This window comes from Acinonyx jubatus, chromosome C1, assembly GCF_027475565.1.
Source record: "Acinonyx jubatus isolate Ajub_Pintada_27869175 chromosome C1, VMU_Ajub_asm_v1.0, whole genome shotgun sequence".
NCBI lineage: Eukaryota > Metazoa > Chordata > Mammalia > Carnivora > Felidae > Acinonyx > Acinonyx jubatus.
The window spans coordinates 174,870,017-174,891,060 of record NC_069381.1 but is presented as its reverse complement, the minus strand read 5'-3'; the positions used below and the strand labels follow the sequence as shown (position 1 = coordinate 174,891,060).

The following is a 21,044-nucleotide window of genomic DNA, read 5'->3' as shown; positions in this document are numbered from 1 at the left end:
CCACCATGTAGATCCTGGCTTAGGGATATTTGTGTGTTTTAAGAGTACTTCTTATATAGTTAGGTATTTGTAGAGGGTTTGCTAAGCATAGAGCTTTTATGTACCACGTAGGAAAAATTTCTCCTAATATATTAAGGGAGGAGATTTCAGAGATGGCAATAAATAGATTGAGCTATTTATTTAGCATTAAATGACTGAAATCTATTTATTGCCCATGACCTAGAATGGAATATTAAGTCTTAATGAACAAAGTACTCCTTTCACATATGACTAATCCAGGGAAAACAGGAGAAACTAGAATTTGCTTTGAAAACTGTGGTACCAACTATTTGAACTAGGATGCTATTCCCAAGGTAAGGGATATATACTTGAGTGGCTTCTTTTGGTTAGTTAAGATTCATTCACTTATTCATCAGATACATAGTGAGCACCTGCCATGAGCCAAGCACTATTCTAGATTTTGAGAAACACTGGTAAACAAAACCAGACTAAGATCCCGCTTTTTTGGGACTTAAGATGTTTTGAGATACTGGATATGTTCTAGTACAAGCGTCTTATGAAAACTTAAGATTTTGTGAAGCAGACATGGCCAAAAGCTGAAGATAACTTAAATGTTATATAAAAATATGCACAATTTCATAGAAATGGCATTTAAAGCACTTATAGCAAGGCTAAAGATAATAATGGTTTTTAGAACCTTCTAAGATGAATTTATATAGCTCTTACGAAAAATTTTTTTAATGTTTATTTTTTTTGAGAAAGAGAGAGAGAGACCGAGTGCAAGTGGGGTAAGGGCAGAGACAGAGAGAGAGGGAGACACAGAATCCCAAGCAGGCTCCAAACTCCGAGCTGTCAGCACACAGCCTGACACGGGGCTCAAACTCACGAACTGTGAGATCATGACCTGAGCCGAAGTTGGACATTTAGCCGGCTGAGCCACCCAGGCGCCCCTATATAGCTCTTAAAAGATACAGTCGATCACACTGAAGCTTCCAAATTTTGGTGAACTAGCCTCAGGTTATGTGTATGCTATACTGAGAAATTAAACATCTTACAAGATTGACCAACTGGAAAAAAAAGAACATACTTAAGCAGTTTTAGACTTACTAAATTTATATCGGGCATACAAATGTAAAAGTACCTAAATGGTACCTTTGACAAGAAGCTGTCAAATTTGTATTATCAAACTATGCACATTCTATATTTTTTAATGCCATCACACCACTTGAACACCCTAGTGTTGGTGTGTCTGCAGCCTTTCCCTGTTTTGTATACATGAAGCAATCTTTTGTTACCACAACTGCTTGTCGGACTCAATTCCAGTAGACTCTTTAAAAGACATGTGGAGAGGCAGCTGGGGGAAGGCGTAGAGGCCTGGAATCAGGTTCAGGCTCCAGAATAGAAATAAAATGCCCAATCTTTGCCCCTTTGTAAAAATGGACTTAATTTTCTCATCCTTCCCATCCCAAAACACACATACCTTCCCTAATCTTCTAGTAAATCACATCCTTTATATAACTACAAAATACCCCTTCTCCTAACCTAACACATTTTTTAAGTACCACCTAACACATTCATGGGCTGCTTCCCTGTGCTTATCTGGTGTATGACTCATGAATTTACTCATTTCACTATGAGGGTTAGCAAGTGAAATTAGGAAGATTACCCAGCCGTTAAAAAAATTCCACCAAAATAAGATACTCATGTCGTATCAAGAATAATTTAATTTCTTGTATTTGGTATTGTTCATCTGTTTGTTTCCCCTGCACTGATGTCCTGCTTCTATCTGCAGATGTGTGTATGCATAGCTCAATTTAACCACACGTTGCGGGGCTTAACATTATAGCATTTATACTTCACTTTAAAATTCCACAGAGAGGTTTTAGCTAATATGCAAGTAGCCGAGTTTTCTGTCCATAGTGGGCACAGTGTGTTAGGATGCTAGAGAACATGAGACTAAGAGTTCTGAATCACAGCTCACTCTTGGGTCTCAGCTTCATCTATGAAAGAGTGGGATTCAATTACAGATGGCTGATGTCTCTTCCAGTCCTAAAGTGTCAGTAATGCAGACGATTAACACTGTCTGACTACTGTAGCAAAGCAAATTATTTTGTGACAACTTTCACAGTTGAAAATGGCAGCCATGGTATTCATGTACCATCTCTATGGTTGGAAAACCATATGCTAACCCTAAGCCCATAGACCAGAGGTTTCTGGCATTGGACGTGAATGCCATTCCATATCCCCATGAACCGGTAAGGAGCTGCAGTTTTACAACTCAGCCCAAGCAGACCCTGGTGTGACAGGGCTAGATTCAGCCTCCTAAACAGATGCCAAGGCTTTGTGGAAACAACCTCTCTTCTCACGAAAGGAGGTTAGAACCCCTCCTGGTGAAGGACATGTTTAACGATTGCGTTCTACAGATATTTACTGAGCATGTCCTAACTGCACAATGATAGTGTTAGCTTCTAGAGCACTGAGAATATTCCTGTCCACCCTCCCACCTTCAAGGATGAACTCCTTACCAGATTCTCTTCTTATTGTGATAACCCCAGGTGACACCTTGCATAGTACCTGGCTCAGAGTAGGCATTAGAAATGGATTTGAACCAGCCGGGGACAGTCCATATGCTCAGCAGAGTTCCCAACCCAGTGATGTAAGAGAACCTTGGTTGTTTTAAAAAAAATTCATTTTTTACAGGGTTTTTTTTGATACATGTATTTATTATGCTGTAAAAAGCAACACTACCTGATTTCATTTAAAATAAATATTTCCCAATTTCAGAATACTTACAATTTATAGTTTCAAGATTAGATTCACTTTGGGAGGTTCTGGAAGCAAATACATTCATAGCTGTACAGTCCCCAGGAAGAATCTATATCCAACCTCAGGTCATTCAGCCCCTGCCAGACAGATAACAGCATCAAACGGCTGATAGCTAATCCAGCTGTGCAGCTAAAGGGCAGTGTGGGGCAGTAGCGGGATACAGCACATTACGCCCAAAAATGAGGTCATTAGAATTGAGACTACCAAAACAACAGTGTATAAGCAGCTTTAAATAAACATGACCATATAGAGAGCTCTCATGATACAGAAAAAGCACGTATGATCCCAAAGCCAAAACAAAGAGATCTTTGGAGTATACTGATGGCAGCAGTTAAGAGCACAGTCAAAAGCATTTAAACCAAGTGTACTTGTTATTACCAGCCAACAGCAAACAGCCAGAGCAGGACCCGGCATTACAGTCATAAATAACCTTATGGGTAAATAAGGGCACATTTGACTAAACCACACAGATTTTGCAAAATAGTTTTGATCTGAAAAAAAGATGAAAACTCTCTTTGTTCCAAATTAATGGTTAGAACCTCTTTTTATTAAAGCCTCCAAATTGCTGGTAACCTTTAAGCCACACAATTGAATCATCTTAATGTTTCATTTTAATCACACAAAGCAAGCTGCTGTTTGAGCAAAGTTATTTCAGTTGATTTCAGTTAAAGAATGTCTATCCCATAGTATCTCTGGGGATAATGCCGTTCCTCTACAGCATTTTGCAAATACTGCCTGTCTGCACGGCTTGGTAGACCCATGGGGCGGGAACCCAGCAGCAGGGCCGATGCCCGTCCACCAAATCCCCCACAGCACACCCGTGGGAATGGCTTCGTGCCTGATGCAGCTGTTAGGGAACACTGGCCACGCTTCCACCAAAGGAGGTGCTGTGTAGGTATTAGGAGGGCAATGGCTGAAGCCACCAAATGAGACTGGAAGCAAAACCCAAAACATTTGGAGGCTGCTGGAGCGGAAAAGGGGCCATTAGGCATGATAAAGGTTGGAAGCAGCAGTGTGTGCAGATACAAAAGGAAAAAAAAGGAACTTGCTGAATTTGCCACATTGCAACAACTAGTAGCATTCACGTAGCTGAGGATTTTGCTCATTTCACAAAACACGGCCTCAGAGAAGTCCATTTGTGTGTGTATGTGCCTGTGTGTGTGCTTAATATCAAAAATCCTCATTAGCAAACCCCTTTACCTCTGAAGTACGATAGGCTAAAGCATATGTGCGGTTCCTCCCTAGGACAAACAACGGGTCTCAATTTAAAATTAAATGGCCTTTTCTTATTATCAGTCCACCACAAATTATACAATAGAGAAGCAGGAGAAAACTGGAGTGATCTAGGGGTCCCCCAAATAGGTGCAGGCTTTTAATGACAGGTTTAAAAAATAAATGTTAACTGTTACAGTTCCCATACCATCCTAATAACTTTGGTAGCTTAGAGCGCTTATCTGAATGTATCTTTATCCTGAAAGCTGAAACAGACCTTAAAGAGCCGTGGTAGCACATGCTTTCCTTTTCCAAATTTGGCTAATTTGTACTTAGCTTAGTCATCCATGTCTGGTTCATCGCCTATTGACAAATGGCATAGTTCTAGCTCGGATGCCAGATGTCTGAGGCGTTTTCTGACTTACGGTGGAAAACATGAAAACTGCATAGTGTGCCAGCACCCACGTTCCCAGCTAAAGCGAAGAGGCAAATAGCTAGATGTCTGGGAAGAGAGGCTGGACTAAAGAGGATATAGAAAAAGGAACTTTTTTCAAAAGTATTATATAACTACATTCACATAGATATTTTGGTCACCAAACATATCTTGAACAGATTCCCTGATGAAGTCTAATCAGAATTGGTCTATGCCACTAACAAGTTGTTAACTATTTTAATTTTTAAAGAGTCACGTCATGAAGCTGGGTGATGGGAGACATTTAAAACACAGAACCCTACGTGCAGATAGTTGTTCAGATGCTCTAACTCTACATTTGAAGTCCTGAAAATCACACTCTTTTGCTTCTAAAGGCAGCCTTGACCTATTTGGACAGACTGTACAACAAAACTTAATTTATAAATGCCTAAGTTCATCATACAAATTGAAAAATTCACAAAACACACATAAATATATCATGAAGACCACCACACAGTTAAGCTAGCATTGGTAACTATTTCTTTGACATCAAATTATACAATGCACGAGGTAAATATTGCTCACATTATGGAGGGAGATTGTTTTATTTCTATTTTTTCCCAAAGAGATCAGATTTGTCCTGTGTGTACAGTGAAGAAAACTCCAGTAACACTGAAATGACAAATGTTGTAAAATAGACATCACTACCAGATAGAAATACACATGTTCTTCATAATCATTTTCCACAATTAAATAGGTAAGTGATTTATATTTTGGGCTTAAGACCTTTATAACAATCCATCCAAATTCTTATGGACCGTTTGATTTTCTTTTCCGTTGTCGGAATCTCCTTGAGGCGTGTACTGCACTTGGTATTCCTGGAGGATCTTAAATACATCGTGGTGTCCGAAGTGCAACGCTTCATCCATGGGAGTGTTATTCCACCTAAATAAGTAGCAGAACGTGCACTGGGTCATTAGATAATTCCTGGACAAAGGTGATAATTCAGCATCCTTACATACTAAGTGCAGATCTAAGAGCCATTCAACTTTAGCCGTTTTAGCAACGTTACAAGTAAAAATTAATTGAAAAACAGAAAGGGGCTCATCATTCAAAAAGTGGTCCTACGGGCAACTTGAGAAATGGGGAGGAAGAGAAAACGATCTTCTACAGATGGATCTTGTTTACATATCTAAGTGCTGTGGGAGGGGAAGTTCTCGTGTTGACAGATACAATAGACTCCTCTGGGATTCCTGGTTTTCAATTTCATAAAAAGCCCACAGGCTCTCCCTTTAAATAAAACCTTCAAGGAAAATTCAGGTATATAACATCCATCACCCTATCCTTTGATAGAAAATTTGTGTTCCTGACAATTCAAAAATCACGATAAATCTCAGAAGTCTGGAAAGAACTCTGACCTCATTAGGCCCCAAACATACACTGGAGGAGCAAGATCGGCCCCAGAGGAACTGACATTTTCATCATCTCTGGTAAGGATGGGCATCTGAGGGGCTCAAATGGACCACTACGCAACCAGAAAAATAACTACCCTTTCCACTATAAGTGTGTCTCTGGCGTGTGCTCTTCAGAGTGACAGAGATGAAGACTGAAGAGGAGAGAAAAGAAGGGTTGCCAGCAGCAATCAATCAGCTGATCAGCCTTTTGAGAGAGGAGATGATACTATGAAACTCGCAACCCAAGTAAATGAGAGTGCAAGAATCTGTCCCCTAATACTTCACAAACTATGAAGCCTCTCTCTCCACTTATGTCACTTGTCCATGGCTACCAGACGCTCTGACTCCATTTTTTCATGGTCTATTCTCATCAGCTTCTGGTTTTTCTTCTTTCTGTTTCTCCTTTCCTTTACGTCTCTGCCTTTAACCTTTTACCCCCATTTTTATGGGGTCACAATATGGAACTGAAAGGTTTTTTAAACAGTCTCAAAAAATATTCTTGGATAAAATTGGGTAATCTTCATTTTTTAAATCAGGTAAGTCATATTTTACATGTATCTGTATGTTTCTCAAAAAACAGCTCCTTTTCCATATTGGCCTTCATTAATTTAGGGAGTCCGTGGCCTTACACTGGGAGGTGGGGGACTTTCCAGTCATCTACAACATATAATTAATTACCTGTCTTCCTGAGAAAATGGAACGTTAACTGCAAGTTATCTTTTTGACAGCTCTTCTTCCATGAAATAATACAAATTGTCAACTTAAAGAACATCACTAAATTCACTCAAGCCTATTTTACAATTTGAGGTGACACAGATTCTACAAAATAGAGAAAGGAGTTGTCTTGGTTTGGCTTATATTCTAGAATAGCTGAATACCCAGTTACCAAGTTAGTTATTTAGCTAACTTCTCCCATCAGATGGGTACTTCTACTTCCACATTCCTAGAGGCCAATTTAAAGCAAAAACCAAAGCGTTTCATACAAAGCACATTCCTAGAGGCCAATTGAAGGCAAAAAAAAAAAAAAAAAACCCAAAAAAAACAAAAAACAAACAAACAAACAAAAAAAAACCCCAAAAGCAAAACGTCTTAATCTTTATAAAGCACAGTAAATGTTTCCAGCCTGTGTTAAATAGTGTTTTAGTTGGGATTATAAACACAGGGCACAAGTTTGGGTAAGGGAAACACACTCTTCAACTTCTTGCTCTAGAAAGAGCTGGTATTACATTTGGGGATAAAAGGGAGGATTGCCCCCCCTGACATGAGGTTTTAGAACATTGCCAACAAAGGTCTTGATTAGATAACCCAAGTGTTACTATACTTAGAAAACTGCTAACAATTTTCAGACACATCCTAACTCTTCTGCATTTCTTGCAACCAGCTTGAATAAAACCCAAACTTCTAATTTAAAAAATAGTAAAGATCTAACAGCTAGAGTATAATCAGCTTGCTCCAGACTTACTAATACAACCCTCAGATATCCAATCAAAACTCCTAATCATACCTAACAAACCTCTCTATCAAGTATTTTTTCCTTCAATTCTTTTAAACCTATATTCTCATTACTGGCTCATCCAGCTACATAACACGCAAGTATATGAGCACAGAGTTGAAGTATATATGTATACACACACGTGTATATATACATACGTATATATATATACGCATGTATATATATATATACGTATGTATATATACATGTGTATATATACACGTACGTGTATATGTATATATATACATATATACATATATATATACACATATACACGTATGTATATATATATACATATATAAGCTGCACTCTCAAGCCTCCATCACTGTCCGTGTTGTGGACAGCATTTACTTCAAGATGAATGGAAGTTTGCCATGTGGATCAGGAGAGAGAGGAGAGGAGCAAAATGTATTCCAGGCAGATCTCTCCCACTGAAGACAGCGTGCCCTTCTCTTCTTTCCGTGCCTTCAAATCGCATCTCTTCCCCAAAGCACCGATTAAAATTCAACTCCACATAGCCTTTTAAAACTGACACCAAACAAATCTAGGAATTTCAAGAAACCCCAATATATTCATTTTAGCATTCTGTGACAGTAGTTTTCTTGCACATTTTTAATATGTTCCTGTAAATGTTCATCTTGTCTACCCTGTGTAGTTAGAAGCCCCACAAGGACAAAATTCGTATTTTCTCTTTCCAAACATAAAGGATTGTTTTCTTCATACAGTGTACTGACTGACAGACTAATCTGAAAAATTCTAAATAAGAGACTATCCTTATATGAGAAATAGGATACGGAGGGAGAATGATCACCCTAGCAGAAACAAGGTTTTGTTTGTTGCCTTTGTAAGGCACCATTGCGAGTTCAAGAATGTCTCCAATATATACATGGTGGATTTAATAAGAACACCTTCACTCATATGTTATAGCCCTGGATTGTAATAAAACACTGACTTGCCATTTATAAGTTAGAAGGGGACGACATAAGTTCTCACCTGTCCTTGGGGAAAGGATTTACTTTGCATGCCTCCAGCAAAAATTTAACAACTTCAACATGACCTACAAAACAAAACAAGTAGATTTTAGTATTGAGTAGAAACTACATGTGGAAAAAAAGATGAATGGTTCATAGATTACCCTCTGCAGCAGCTACATGCAGTGCTGTTCTAGAGTCATAGTCTCGCTGTTCCATGTCCATGGCTGATAGAGCAAATCTGAAAATGTGTAAGAAAGGCTATTCGTTACATATAAAATTTAATTCACATCTGTAACATTTACCCCATCAGTTCCATCTAAGGTCTTGTGTCACAGATGCTGTCCTCTATCAGGCTCACTGATGGGGATGTGAGGGCCTCTGGGGCAAATGCCACTTCCTCTCTTTTTGGATACAGGGAAATGTTCTTTTCTCACAGAATTCAGCTTCATTACATTATTGTTCAAAGAACAGTGGCATACTAAAGTTTGTGCCGCAGAAGGGCAAGAAACGAACACCTATTACTGAAGTTAAATGCTTTCACTATTTAAACATTTTACACTATAGTTTACAAGTACTAATCAGACTTCGATTTAATTTTTAAAGTACACTTTTTTAGAAACAATTGACATAGAACATTATGTAAGTTTGAGGTACGACTGTTGGGTTTGATACATTTATATACTGCAATATGATTACCACAGTAGTGTTAGCTAACCCTCCCTACAACATCACATAATTTTTTTTTTTTGTGGTGAGAACACTTAAGATCTATTCTCTTAGCAACTCTGAAGTTTGTAATAAAGTACTGTTGATAGACGTATAATCTGACTTTTAGACAAAGGTAGAAAATAAGCACAGATATTTTTCCATGTTAAAATTCAGTTGCAACTCTATACAAGAGATCTTATGTAATGTACACAGTCCTATGCAACCTTTCTAACCCCGGTGATCCGCAGAGCACTAAATGCCCCTATCTTCACTCCCCCTTCACCTCCAAAGATGGGAAAGGGAAGGTAAATGGGGACTGAGACAGCATTATTCAACTCCATTGAAACACTACATTAATTAGCCAGATTTGTTGAACAGTCTCCACTTGGGAGAAAAGAGGTCTGGGCTCTTCAGGAGGTAGAAAAGGACAAGACTACACAGGAAGTCTAAGTCACTGGAGATGGGGATTTAACATAAATTTGTTCAGGTCATTTTCCTTAGAGAGAAATGGAAATGAGACTTTGGCCTTAAAATGGCCATTTGCCCAGAAGCAACTTTATAAACCTCTGTAAACCGGACGCTAAGCCATATGCCACCATGTTAACATACCTTCGAAGTGCAGATACATCTCCAGTATACGCAGCGAACAAAAGGTTTATCACTGACTTCACCTGTGAAGAAAAGAAAGTTCAGGCATCCACAGGGGAAAATAAACATATAGAATGTATTCCTGTCACCAGTAAGTGACTTCCATGTGCTCTGAACACTTCAGCTGGGTCACACGCAGTTATCATAAGTACACATCTATAGCCAAACAGAATACCCACGTATGATTTTTTTTTTTTATTGAAATAGAGGATTAGGAGAGAAAACTCATCAATAAAGATAAGCTATGTGAAGGAAGGAACGGAATGATATTGGCACAGACGTGGGAACTTGGAAACTGTGAAACACACACAGGGCAAATGAAAACTATTCAGAACGTTTCTAATTTGGTTTGTCTCAGTATTTTGAGTGGACTTGTATACTCGTAAGATTCACATCACATCTTTGTTAGAAACTAAATCACGCAATATAAACACCCAATCCCTGCCAGCAATCACTGTCCTCACCAATCACCAATCACTGTCTTCTTTGGAAATCTTATGCAACAACATTCAGTATTAATCACCTTAAACTCACGGACTATACTACACTGGAAAAACAGTCGTCCGTCCAATGCCCAGGTAGTATAAACTGGGGGCATTCTAAGAGCCTAGGACACTGCCTCTCCTCAAAAAGTGGGTAAACTCCCCCGATTTTAAGTCACTGCTAGTGAGTGCTCCAAGACTTCAAAGTATATCTTTTGACAGCTATCCACTTGTTTGTCCTTAAAGTTAAGGAAAAGGCTAGATATCCTAAAAGGTCCTTAGATTTTGGTTTGCTTTCATAGAGACTTTATCCAAACCTGTTTTTGAGAAACTATTGAATAACGCATGTAAATACTTCATGAATTCCGACTTTTGTCTTTTGCAACTTCCAACGGACACTGGACTCAGCGGTAGAAAACAGGAGTTTAAATGGAAGGATAGATAGTAACCCAGCTATCCACCAACAAAGCCATAGGCCTAGGAGCTGTGCTTTCAATAGCTTAACCTGGACATTCCCCCTTTCCACAACGGCTTCCCTTTCCCCAGGGCTTTCCTTTTAAATCAATCTGGAACTAGCCATCGCTGGACCTCTCTAGGTCAGCATGTTCACAATGCGCTCTGTAGAAATTGTCCACAAATGCTCCATTAAAACAAGGGCGGGGGAGGGTCCTGTAGTCAGGTATTTTCTTAAAAGATTAAAATCCCATTCTTAGAGATTCATGGGCATATGAAGTCTCTGTAAAGTTCTGCAGTACAGGAACCTAACTAGCTAAGCACACTCCCCAAATTTTACTATTATTGTTGACATTACTCCAGAAAACCTTACTCTAATTCCTTCAGTCCATTTGCTTCCCTTGCAGCCACCCTTCACTACTCCCGCCCAGCCTGCACTCTGTAGTTAATCTCCTGCTAATCCTAAATCCACAACACTTTTCTCACTGGAGGTGGAGGGGAAAGCTTAACAGAATCACACAGAATGTTCTAAAAATACATATAAGCATCTCCCCTCCCATGTAATTGTCCTATTCCCACACCTCAATTTGATACATTTCAGGAAAAACAGCTTTTTGAAAAATGTCCCCAGGTAGTTTTGATAGGCACTCTTTCTGGGTTACAAACCACGGTTCTAAGTGCCCTTAATTTTTTTCTTTTCTTTTCTTTTTACTTTTCTCTTTCTTTTCTTTCTTGCTTTCTTTCTTCCTTCCTTTTTTTCCTCTTTTCTTTCTCTTTTTTAAAATATGAAATTTATTGTCAAATTAGTTTCCATACAACATCTCTCTTTCTTTCTTTCTCTGAAATTCTCAATTCCCCTATGCTCTTGTGCCCACAGAAAAAATACTGATGAGCTATTAGAAATTATTCCTGTTTCCAGCTGGTCTCTCATCATTGCTTGACAATTTTTTTTCTTATTGATTCCCATCCCCACTTTCTTCAGGCCTTTAATACCAGTGGTGCCCCCTAAAACAGATGACCCTGACCACAGATTTACTAAGAGAACCAACTGTCCTCACTTCTCCTTCCTCTTATGCAAAACATCTGTTTCTGATACCCATTTTCCCTTCCTTCTCTCCAAACCTCAAAGCAAAACAGATCTATCCTTTCTCATTTCTGAGAATAACTTCTTTACCTATTCCTTTAAACATATATCCTCCAGATTCCGTAACCTTGCTCCCTCATTTATCCTTTTTGTTTCTAGTACCTTCAACCTTTCCCTCCTTCACTGGTACCCTGATTTTTGCCTTAAAACAGACACAACTTCAGCCTGTTTTGAAAAACCAACATATATCCCTACTGTTACCTCCTTTCAGTACGTATTTTCTGAAAGTAGTTTGTATTATTAATTCCCTGCCAATTGCCTCCACACCCACTATTACCTGTACTGTCAAAAGCTCCAGCGACCTTCTGAAGCCCTGCTTCTTGATGACCTTCCCAACAAGCCCTTGTCCTCTTACTCCTTGTCTTTACAGTGTTGATTACCCAGATCTTCCTCTGGTTTGCTTTTATACAGTTATCTCCCACTTTCCACTACCGAATAATACGCCAAAGGCAGTCTCCATTTTTTTTTTAAGTCTAATTTTCCTCAAAGGTCCCATACATTCCTTTTGCCAGAATGATTTCCCAATCTACGTCTTTAATCTAAATCTTTGTTCCTAAGCCTTAACTCAACAGCTCCACTTGCTTGTCACACAGCCATTTCAAACTCAGAAATAGCAAACCTCCCTACGGCTCTGATGGCTCCCCACCAAGAGTCCATCTCCATCTGCCCACTTGACATTGCCTCTAGGATGTTTAACAGGCATCTGAGACTTACACACAAAATAGAACTTGATTTCTACACCCAATCCCAGTTAGCTCCTCTTCTGGTCTCCCTCATTTGGGGATGACACTACCAGTCACCCAGTTGCTCAGGCCAAAAGCTGAGTTAGCACGCTGCATTTGACCGCACAGGTTTCCCCTCCTCAAGGATGCCTGACCCAGGCGCCCAGCCTGAGCTCCTCTCACCGAGCTGTGGTGTCCAGCACCCAAGTACATCTGATGGGAGGAAGGGAGCCTTCTTCATACAAATGTGCTGAGAGGGTCTGCTTATGCAAAGGCAGAACTAATTCACACAAACCCACCATATAGACCCTGGCGATATTCCTTGAGTCTATTTCTCACAACCCACATCTAGTTCATCAACACATTTGCTCTACCCCCAAAATATACGTGGAAGGAAACAAAATATATATGGAATCCCATCACTTCTCACCACCTCCCTTATATCGCCCTTGGCTCTGAACCACCACCTTATCTCACCTGGAGGCCTGCCATAGCCTCCTAACTATTCATTCCCCTCGTCCGACTCTGCTGCTACAGGGATCTTTTGAAAACATAGATCATAACAGCACTCCCAGTGACTTCCCATCATACCTAAAAAAATTCAAACTCTTCCCATGGCTTTCAGGACACCAAATGCCCTACTCATTGTTCTTCTCATTGTTACATTGTTACATTGTTCTTCTCATTCCCGATCACTCTGCCCTGGGCAGTTCTCCACCGGCCAGGCGGTCTCCTTGCTGGTCTGGGGGCTACCCTTGCTGTGCTGCTGGGGATGCCCCTTCCCCAGAGTGAGGAGGCTCCCGCCTTCATTTCATTTAGGTCTCTACTCAAATGTTACCTCACAGATTCTAAAACACTGCCCTCTTTTTCATCATCCCTTATCCCTAACCTTGCTTTTTCTCTTCAGAGCACTTATCATTGACATCATCTATGTATCTATCTGTATCTATACATATAATCAAATATATGTAATTATATATTTGACATTATATATCTGACTCTATATATATGTGTGTATACACACACACACACATATATATTTAAACTTGTTGTCTCTTTCGCCCATTAAATGTAAGCTCCATGGGGGCAGAGACCTAATCTTTACCCCACTCTACCCCAGTGACTACAACACATAATTGGTGCTCATTAAATATGTGTTGACTCAAATCAACACACTGTACACCTTAGACTTCCACAACATTATACATCAATTATACTGCAATGAAAAGAATCCATTTACTGGCTAAATCAATATTCTCTCCCAAAACATCAAACATATTCAATTTGTTACCATCACTTGGGGGATTACATTATAATCATTTTTAATTCTTCTGCCTCCCTTAACTTTTACCTCAAATATCATTACTAAATTTATTCAGTCCTCCTAACTGCTGCCTCTGCTTCTAGTTCTTCCACCTGCCAGAACTTTCCCACATATTTCTACCCATCTCAAAATACTGCTCTGATCAGTTAAAGGTTTCTCAGCAAGAGAGTGTCAAAAAGTTCCCAAATCAATCTTAATAAAGTTTAAATTCTTTAGCCTTGCATTCAAGAATCTTCACTCTGGCTAACTCATTTTTCTCTTTCCACCTCAACACAACAAAACTGGTCTTAGTATCACTCTTGTTTTTATCTGTCTATACTCCTTTTTTTCCTTTTGGGAACACCTAAGATTCCTAATCAAATCCTTCCCTTCCCTCAAGGGCCAGCTTGAAAGCCTTTGAAAGCCCCTTCTTTGCTACCACACTTCCCCAGGCATCTCATCCAGCATTCCATGTGACTTGTTGCCAGTTGCCTACATAGTGTTTGTGACGGCATACGCCAAGGAGTCATCAGATACCGTATCTTCCTCTACAACCCTTAATGTACCTTTCGCTCCTACTAAGCCACAGGACATACTTTTTATTGCCTGAAATCATCTTTTCTCCACCCATTTTTCATTACAGTGTTCATTCTTAGCTCCTCTTCCTGAGCCCTACCTCACAATCTCCAGTCAGAAATCATCTCTTTCTCCTACATTTGCCTCATTGCAGCACTATCACACATTATATATTTACTTATGTATGTTATCTCCTCTTTACTACTCAAGAGAAATCCAGAATTTTGACGTGCACACCACTGATATATTAACCACCCATAGTTCCTATTCTTTAAGGTATATTAGTCCTTCTGAGCAATATATCCCTGATGTTTATTCCAGTGATTGCATGCATGCACTAAATCCTGTTTAAATTCTGAATTTAGACCAAGCTAGTTTGAAGGGATTTTATTATATATTGTATGTATCAATTATTCAATATTTCCGAAGTTCTACGACTCCTAATAAGTCCCAAGAAAGGCTAATTTTAGAATATAATCAGTTCATTGAGAGTATAAGAATACTTTATTCATAAGCATGTTTCAGCTCAGGGAGAGAAACATAAAATGAGAATAAATCAGAACACTGTAATGTACAGAGGCTTTGTGACTTATCGGCTGGGGGCAGGGGGGGAGGGAATACTAGCTTGCGTTAAAACAATTATTAAAGAATAACATGGAGTTTAGTATTCTTCCCGTGAAAACAAAGGCTACTCGCAGGGCTGATTTAGTACAAGTCCCTGATCAAGACAGGAATGAGCTTGATCACAAAATGAGTGCCATTCACTCCAAGACAGAAAAACACAGGCACAGGCACCATTTAAAATTAAAGCCACATTTACTCCAGCAAATAGTCACATGTATTTTTAAGGTTTGCATAAATCACGAAATGAGCTATGGGTAGAATGCCAAGAAAGAAAATCGAAGTTTAACAGTTTTCAGACAGCAGATGGGAGTGTTATTTCATTTAGGGACAGTCCAGGCCCTGGTCTTGTTAAGAGAGTGCCACAAATATTCCTAGCTATCCTGTCACACCCTCTGGGATGACTAGCATTGTAAACCAGACTGAAGGAGGAGGACACCCTATTAGATGATGACTCACGCAACCCAAGCCAGCTCTTTCAATGGATGTGGGTGTGCTAACCATTGATCAAGTCTCGTTCTCCTAATTCCCCAATGGATACTTGAGTTATGTTACTTTTAAAATACCTTGATATCAAGAAGGCCAGTCTAGAAAGCAATGACTTAACAGTAACTGCTGAGACAGAGTCATTGGTTTGATGCATTATTCCTCAGTACAAAGAAGCAGAGCATACATAGTTCAACAGGGGCCTACAGAAAGGAAGGGCTCCAGAGTATGCCTCCCCATAGGAAAGAGAAACTTCACCGGGGCATGGAGCCACTAAACCTTGACAAATTAAATGTCAACCAGTTTTCCCTTCATACTGCACATTTTCCAGTTCTACTACATTTTCCTTATCAAATCTCTGTGTCAGAACCTCCCAGAACCAGACAACCTTATCTTAGTTTATTTATACAAAGTCATGACAACAGGACAAAAATGTTACAGTTCACATGAGGTCATTTAACACTAGCATGCTTGGCATAGCCAAATAGCATTTCTTTTTTTTTCCAAAACAGCTAGAAGCAGTTAGAGATTCTGTCAATTTTACAAGTCTAAAACAAGACATTCCCAAACCTCCAATCCTATCATTCTATTCATTTTAAGCCTGTTTAAGAGTTGAATTATGTGACTTTTGTCTCCTCGTCTCAAATGTCTTAATTCTGTACCAGTAGCAATTAGAATTACATGATCATATCACTTTGCACTTATATACTGCGCGACCTTGAAAAAGTCAACATTTTGAAAAGCTGTAATTGTTTTTAAATATTCCTGACAGGCTGGCTGTAAAATATAATTATAGATTTTTTTACTTATTACTACCGTTGAGGTTAAGGGCCTTGGCTCAAGCTCATATAGCATTTGAATTAGTAATGTAGCTGGGCTACATTCTCAATTCTGTACAACTAGACCACGGTGATGTGGGTCCTTAATAGACCTCAGACTGTTATCCAAAGGACAGAAGGAAACTGAAGGATTAAATAGCAATTTAGCTCTAATCCATAAAGGTCCTTTGCTAAATATTAGAAGGAAAGAGGGGAGGGTGGAAGGGAAGAAGCAGAGAAGAGAGACAAAGAGAGAGGGAGAGAGAGGATTGACTCATTAGCTTTACACTTTACTCCAGGTATTTTATTTCCAACTCTGCTACCAACTGCAACACTGTAGTTTCCCTTGTTTTTCATCATTAGTTTCTGCTTAAATACAAAGACTAATTCAGCCCTTTGGTTAGGAAAGGCTTTAATGAAAAAGAGCAGGTAACTGAAAAGCCATCCTTGTGTTCCCACCACTTCCAGTTTGACGTAAGCTGCTCTCTCATTTCCAGCTCACTGAAGTATCTGTTGCTGTGGAACAGATACTCTTCTTCGTCTGTTAAATAAACCATCATCATTCCAGATCCAGTTTTGTTTTAAAAGCTTCACGCCAACTTGGCCTTTAAGAGCCTTTAAGTGAAAAGAAGTTTGAGGCCTTCTTTCATAAATATTCTTCTTAAGGGCAGGTTATTAAGAAATACAAACCTATTATAGTATAGCTAAGAAAAATTTTAAGTTGTCAGCAAATGTAAACTAATCGCTTGCCAACAAGGGTAGAGATATAAACCTGCACAATGTGTATGTGAAAACATTTCCTCTTTCCCTTATTTAATATTCATATAAATATTTAACGTGAGCTTATTTAATATCATATGGACATGTAAAACAAAATTATACTACTTTTATGATTAGAAAGTCGAGCATGACTATGAGGCTACATGGTCCTAAGCTTTTCCACTGACTTATTCAGACACAAATATTAATCTACTATATACAGACAGAATTAATCCAAACTGACACGATCAGAGGATTAGAGAAAATCCTTTAACGGAATAACAGTTCAGCAATCTCATGACATTTCCAAATTTTTACACAAATGCAGGAGGTTAGGTTCTCATACAGTAATTTTAATAGAGAGGAATAAATTGAACAGTAAATTTTACTCTAAAGAAGAGCACAGAAATTTCACTTACAAAATATAACCTCAAAATGGCAGCTCCAAATATTGTATTCTGCTCTTGACTAATGAATAAACAAACTGTCCTAAGCATACCATTTTCAAAACTTCTCAATGAACAGATTAATCTGAAATATTTTTACTTAAACTAAGAAGTCACGATTCTATCAAAGAAATCTGACAACCCGTGAAGATAAAAACTCAGATTATACACTAGTTAGGGAAAAAATAGCTAATATGAAGCACCTACTCTCTCTGGACTGAGCTAAATGTTCTACGCATTATTATGCTATTATTACTCAAAGGATTAAGAAACTGAAGGCTAATGCATTTAAGTTAACTTGAGCAAAGTAATAATGCTGGCAAGTGGCAGAGTGAGAGCTCACGACCAGCCTGACGCTGGGATTCGTGCTGTCTACCACTACAAGGGACCTCCTGGGCCAAGAGATTTCGTGACAAAACATGAGATGAGATTTCCTCACCAATACAATACCAAGACTAAAATCAGAAAAGGGCAACTACGGGAAAATTCACGGGGAAATCAGAGATACTAATTTTCTGTTGAGGTGCTAACCAAACTAACCAAAAGGTATTTTGTTGTTAATTGAAAAGAAAACAGAGGATCAAACAAATATTCAATTTGGCATATCAATGCCACAAACAGAAAAAAAGTTAAAGATATCTTCATTCTTTGCTTTGAAGTATCTAAAAGTGAAGTATGAGTTTTGGGTTAATGTGAATACAGCAAATATATTACTGCTACAGAATTTGCAGCAAATAACTTCTTATCTCAGTGGCTCATGATAGTCTGGTAAATGCCAATGAATGGCCTAAAAAGATACCAATGAGCCAATGAGCAACCCTCCTTTTATATCCAAGCATAAAAGCAGCTAACAACCTATCTTTGCATGGCATGACAAAGAGCAATCCTAATTAACAAGTCAGCAACAAAAGAGGATAAAAATCAAAACGAGCAGGGACAAAGGCAGCTTTCTCTGAACAGAAGTGCATTTTTCATGTGGCAAACCTAAGAGTATTTGTACTGCACAGACAAGTATCAAAGTTTCATGTTCACTTTCTTCCCGGTTCTCTTTCTCTCTTATACAAATATTTGTAAAACTCTATGAAGATTAGTTAACATTACATTAGTGTGTTCAAATACAGGACAAAGTGCCACACTTCTGGGATGATGAAGTGTCACGTTCATTTATAATTATGAACTAAAAAAACAAGTATGTAAAACCCCAAAAAGTCAAAGAAACTAAAAGCAAAGAATAAAACAGGAAGAAAAGAAACTGGTCACCAAATCTTTGTACATAATACTTTAAAAAAAAAAAAAGGATCAGGGCAACTACAATCAAAAGATTCTCACACTGTCTGGTATAAATTTAAAAATAAATATACACAAGGTCCCTGAAAAGAGATGGGGCTCTCTTTTTGCCCAAAAACAAAACAAAGATTTGGCAGCAATAAACCCAGAATTATGTTTTCAATTTAAAGGATCCAGCTCTCCTTCGTACGTCCTAAATATTGCTACTACAACAAAGCAAGGCACAGGGACATGAATATTCATTCCAACCACAATACATTCTTATTGACTGCTTTGATTTTAGAAATTTCTCGTTTTTGTTGGTCTCCAGAGAGCCATACTTAATCTTCTCCATTCTTCAATGTCTATTTTACAGTTCTATTGCGGGAAGTGTGACATGCGAGCTTTATGGATAACACACAGAACAAGCACAATAACAGTATGTTTCTCTAGTGTTTTCAATTTTCAAAGGACTTTCATAGGCATTGTAATATCAAATTATGATAACAGGCTCCTCTAGCACATAATACAAGGAGCTTCTGGAGAACAGGATATTTTTAAGACCCTCAAAAATAATGCAAGACTATATGAAAAAAATATATATATTTTTAAGGATATTTTTAAGACCCTCAAAAATAATGCAAGACTATATGAAAAAATATATATATAATTAGGCCAAAAAAAATCACTCCATCACCATTCTCAGGGCCTTATCATGAGACTACTTAGCATGTATCTGTATTTTAACATTCATAATTATTATCGGTAATATTTTATATGAAGGAAGGAGAATGGACATGGCAAAATTATATACAGCACTCACCTGTTAGTGTAAGTTACATTAGTTGAAAATTCTTTAAGTAGAATCAAATTCTAAAAGAAGAAAAGCCTACATTCATGTCTTCTATGTAGGGAGCGTATAAAGTAGATTCCAAAGCCTACTTTTAAAATCACTATCCGGTAAATGCTCTAAAATCCCTTGCCTGATCTTCTGCAGCTCCTGAACCTAAATTTGGAATGCAAACACAGGATAATGGGGGGGGGGGGGGCGGGCGGGTGGCAACAGAGCAGATTAGCATCCCTGCAAACCCATGGTACCAACCTCAATAGTATTGTGACAACTACTGCTTTATTTCCTTCAGCTCTGCCCCACCTTCCAAGAATAAACATTTCCTATCTTCTCTGTGCCCTGAAACCGCACAGCCTCCCTCCAACTCCACAACTTATTCTCAGCATAAAGCCTTTCATCCACTTCAGGAAAATGGAAGCCAATGGGCAGAAACTTCCTCAACTTCTCCCTACCATACCTACCTACTGCATACCTACCTACCTGCCTGCCTCTCAATGTCCTATTTTATTGAAGGAGATACTCTTCCTCCTACCATACCTAAATCCTCCGCTGATGCCGAGAGCTCCATCTCTTTCCAGAGACATCACTTTGTTGTCCGTTTCCTCTTTCTTGTATCTATTTTAAGCTCTCCTTCTTTACTGGGTCTTTTCTATCAGCAGCCAACCCTGATCTACTCCAGTAGTTCCCCAGCCTTCAAATCTCAAAGCCAAGAAAATTTTCTTAATAGTGGAGAGGAGATTACCAATATGGGCCACCCATTTCTTATTTTCTGAGCACAAACAATAAAGAAGACTACTATCTACTAGCATCATTTACTAAATAAAAAGACATTTTAGCACCAAAAGTAGTAAAGACATTATGTAAATGGACACCTTCATCTTATTTAATGCTTATCTGTTTTGTACGGTTGACTCTTCCAAATTTCTTGCAATACTTTCTCTCCTGGACTTCTATTATGGTATGCTGGATTTTCTCTGAATGGGACATTTTTCCCCAGTGGGTAACCTACTGTTCTATCCTACTTTTTATTTTTAATGTTAAATTTTGAGTATCTGTTACTTCGTTTTTAAAAAATGTTTATTTTTGAGAGAGAGAACACAAGTGGGGAAGGGACAGAGAAAGAGGGAGACAGACGATCCGAAGCAGGCTGTGCTGACAGCAACAAGCCCAACGTTGGGCCATAACTCATGACGCCGTGAGATAATGACCTGAGCCAAAGCTGGATGCTCAACTGACGGAGCCACCCAGGCACCCTTATCCTACTTTGAAAGTGGGAGTTCCTTAAGGTTCCTTCTCATTCTGCACGGTCTACTGGAGCAATCTCACACAACTTACAGCTTCAAACCTACTCTCACCATGCTAACAACTCACGAAATTGTATCTCCAATTCAA

The 21,044-nt window shown here is 38.7% G+C and overlaps 1 protein-coding gene across 2 annotated transcripts in view; it reads right to left on the bottom strand.

The window, feature by feature from the left end:
* Positions 1 to 2,702: 2,702 nt before the first annotated feature.
* GLS (glutaminase) overlaps positions 2,703 to 21,044 on the bottom strand; it is an 83,360-nt gene continuing 65,018 nt past the window's right edge. For both annotated transcript variants that reach the window (XM_027054516.2, XM_053215460.1), the window contains 4 exons: positions 9,688 to 9,749; positions 8,532 to 8,608; positions 8,390 to 8,453; positions 2,703 to 5,395 (listed from right to left, as the gene is read on the bottom strand). In XM_027054516.2, the coding sequence (XP_026910317.1) occupies positions 5,239 to 5,395; positions 8,390 to 8,453; positions 8,532 to 8,608; positions 9,688 to 9,749 (360 nt within the window). In that variant the 3' untranslated portion in view covers positions 2,703 to 5,238. The remainder of the gene's footprint in view (positions 5,396 to 8,389; positions 8,454 to 8,531; positions 8,609 to 9,687; positions 9,750 to 21,044) is intronic.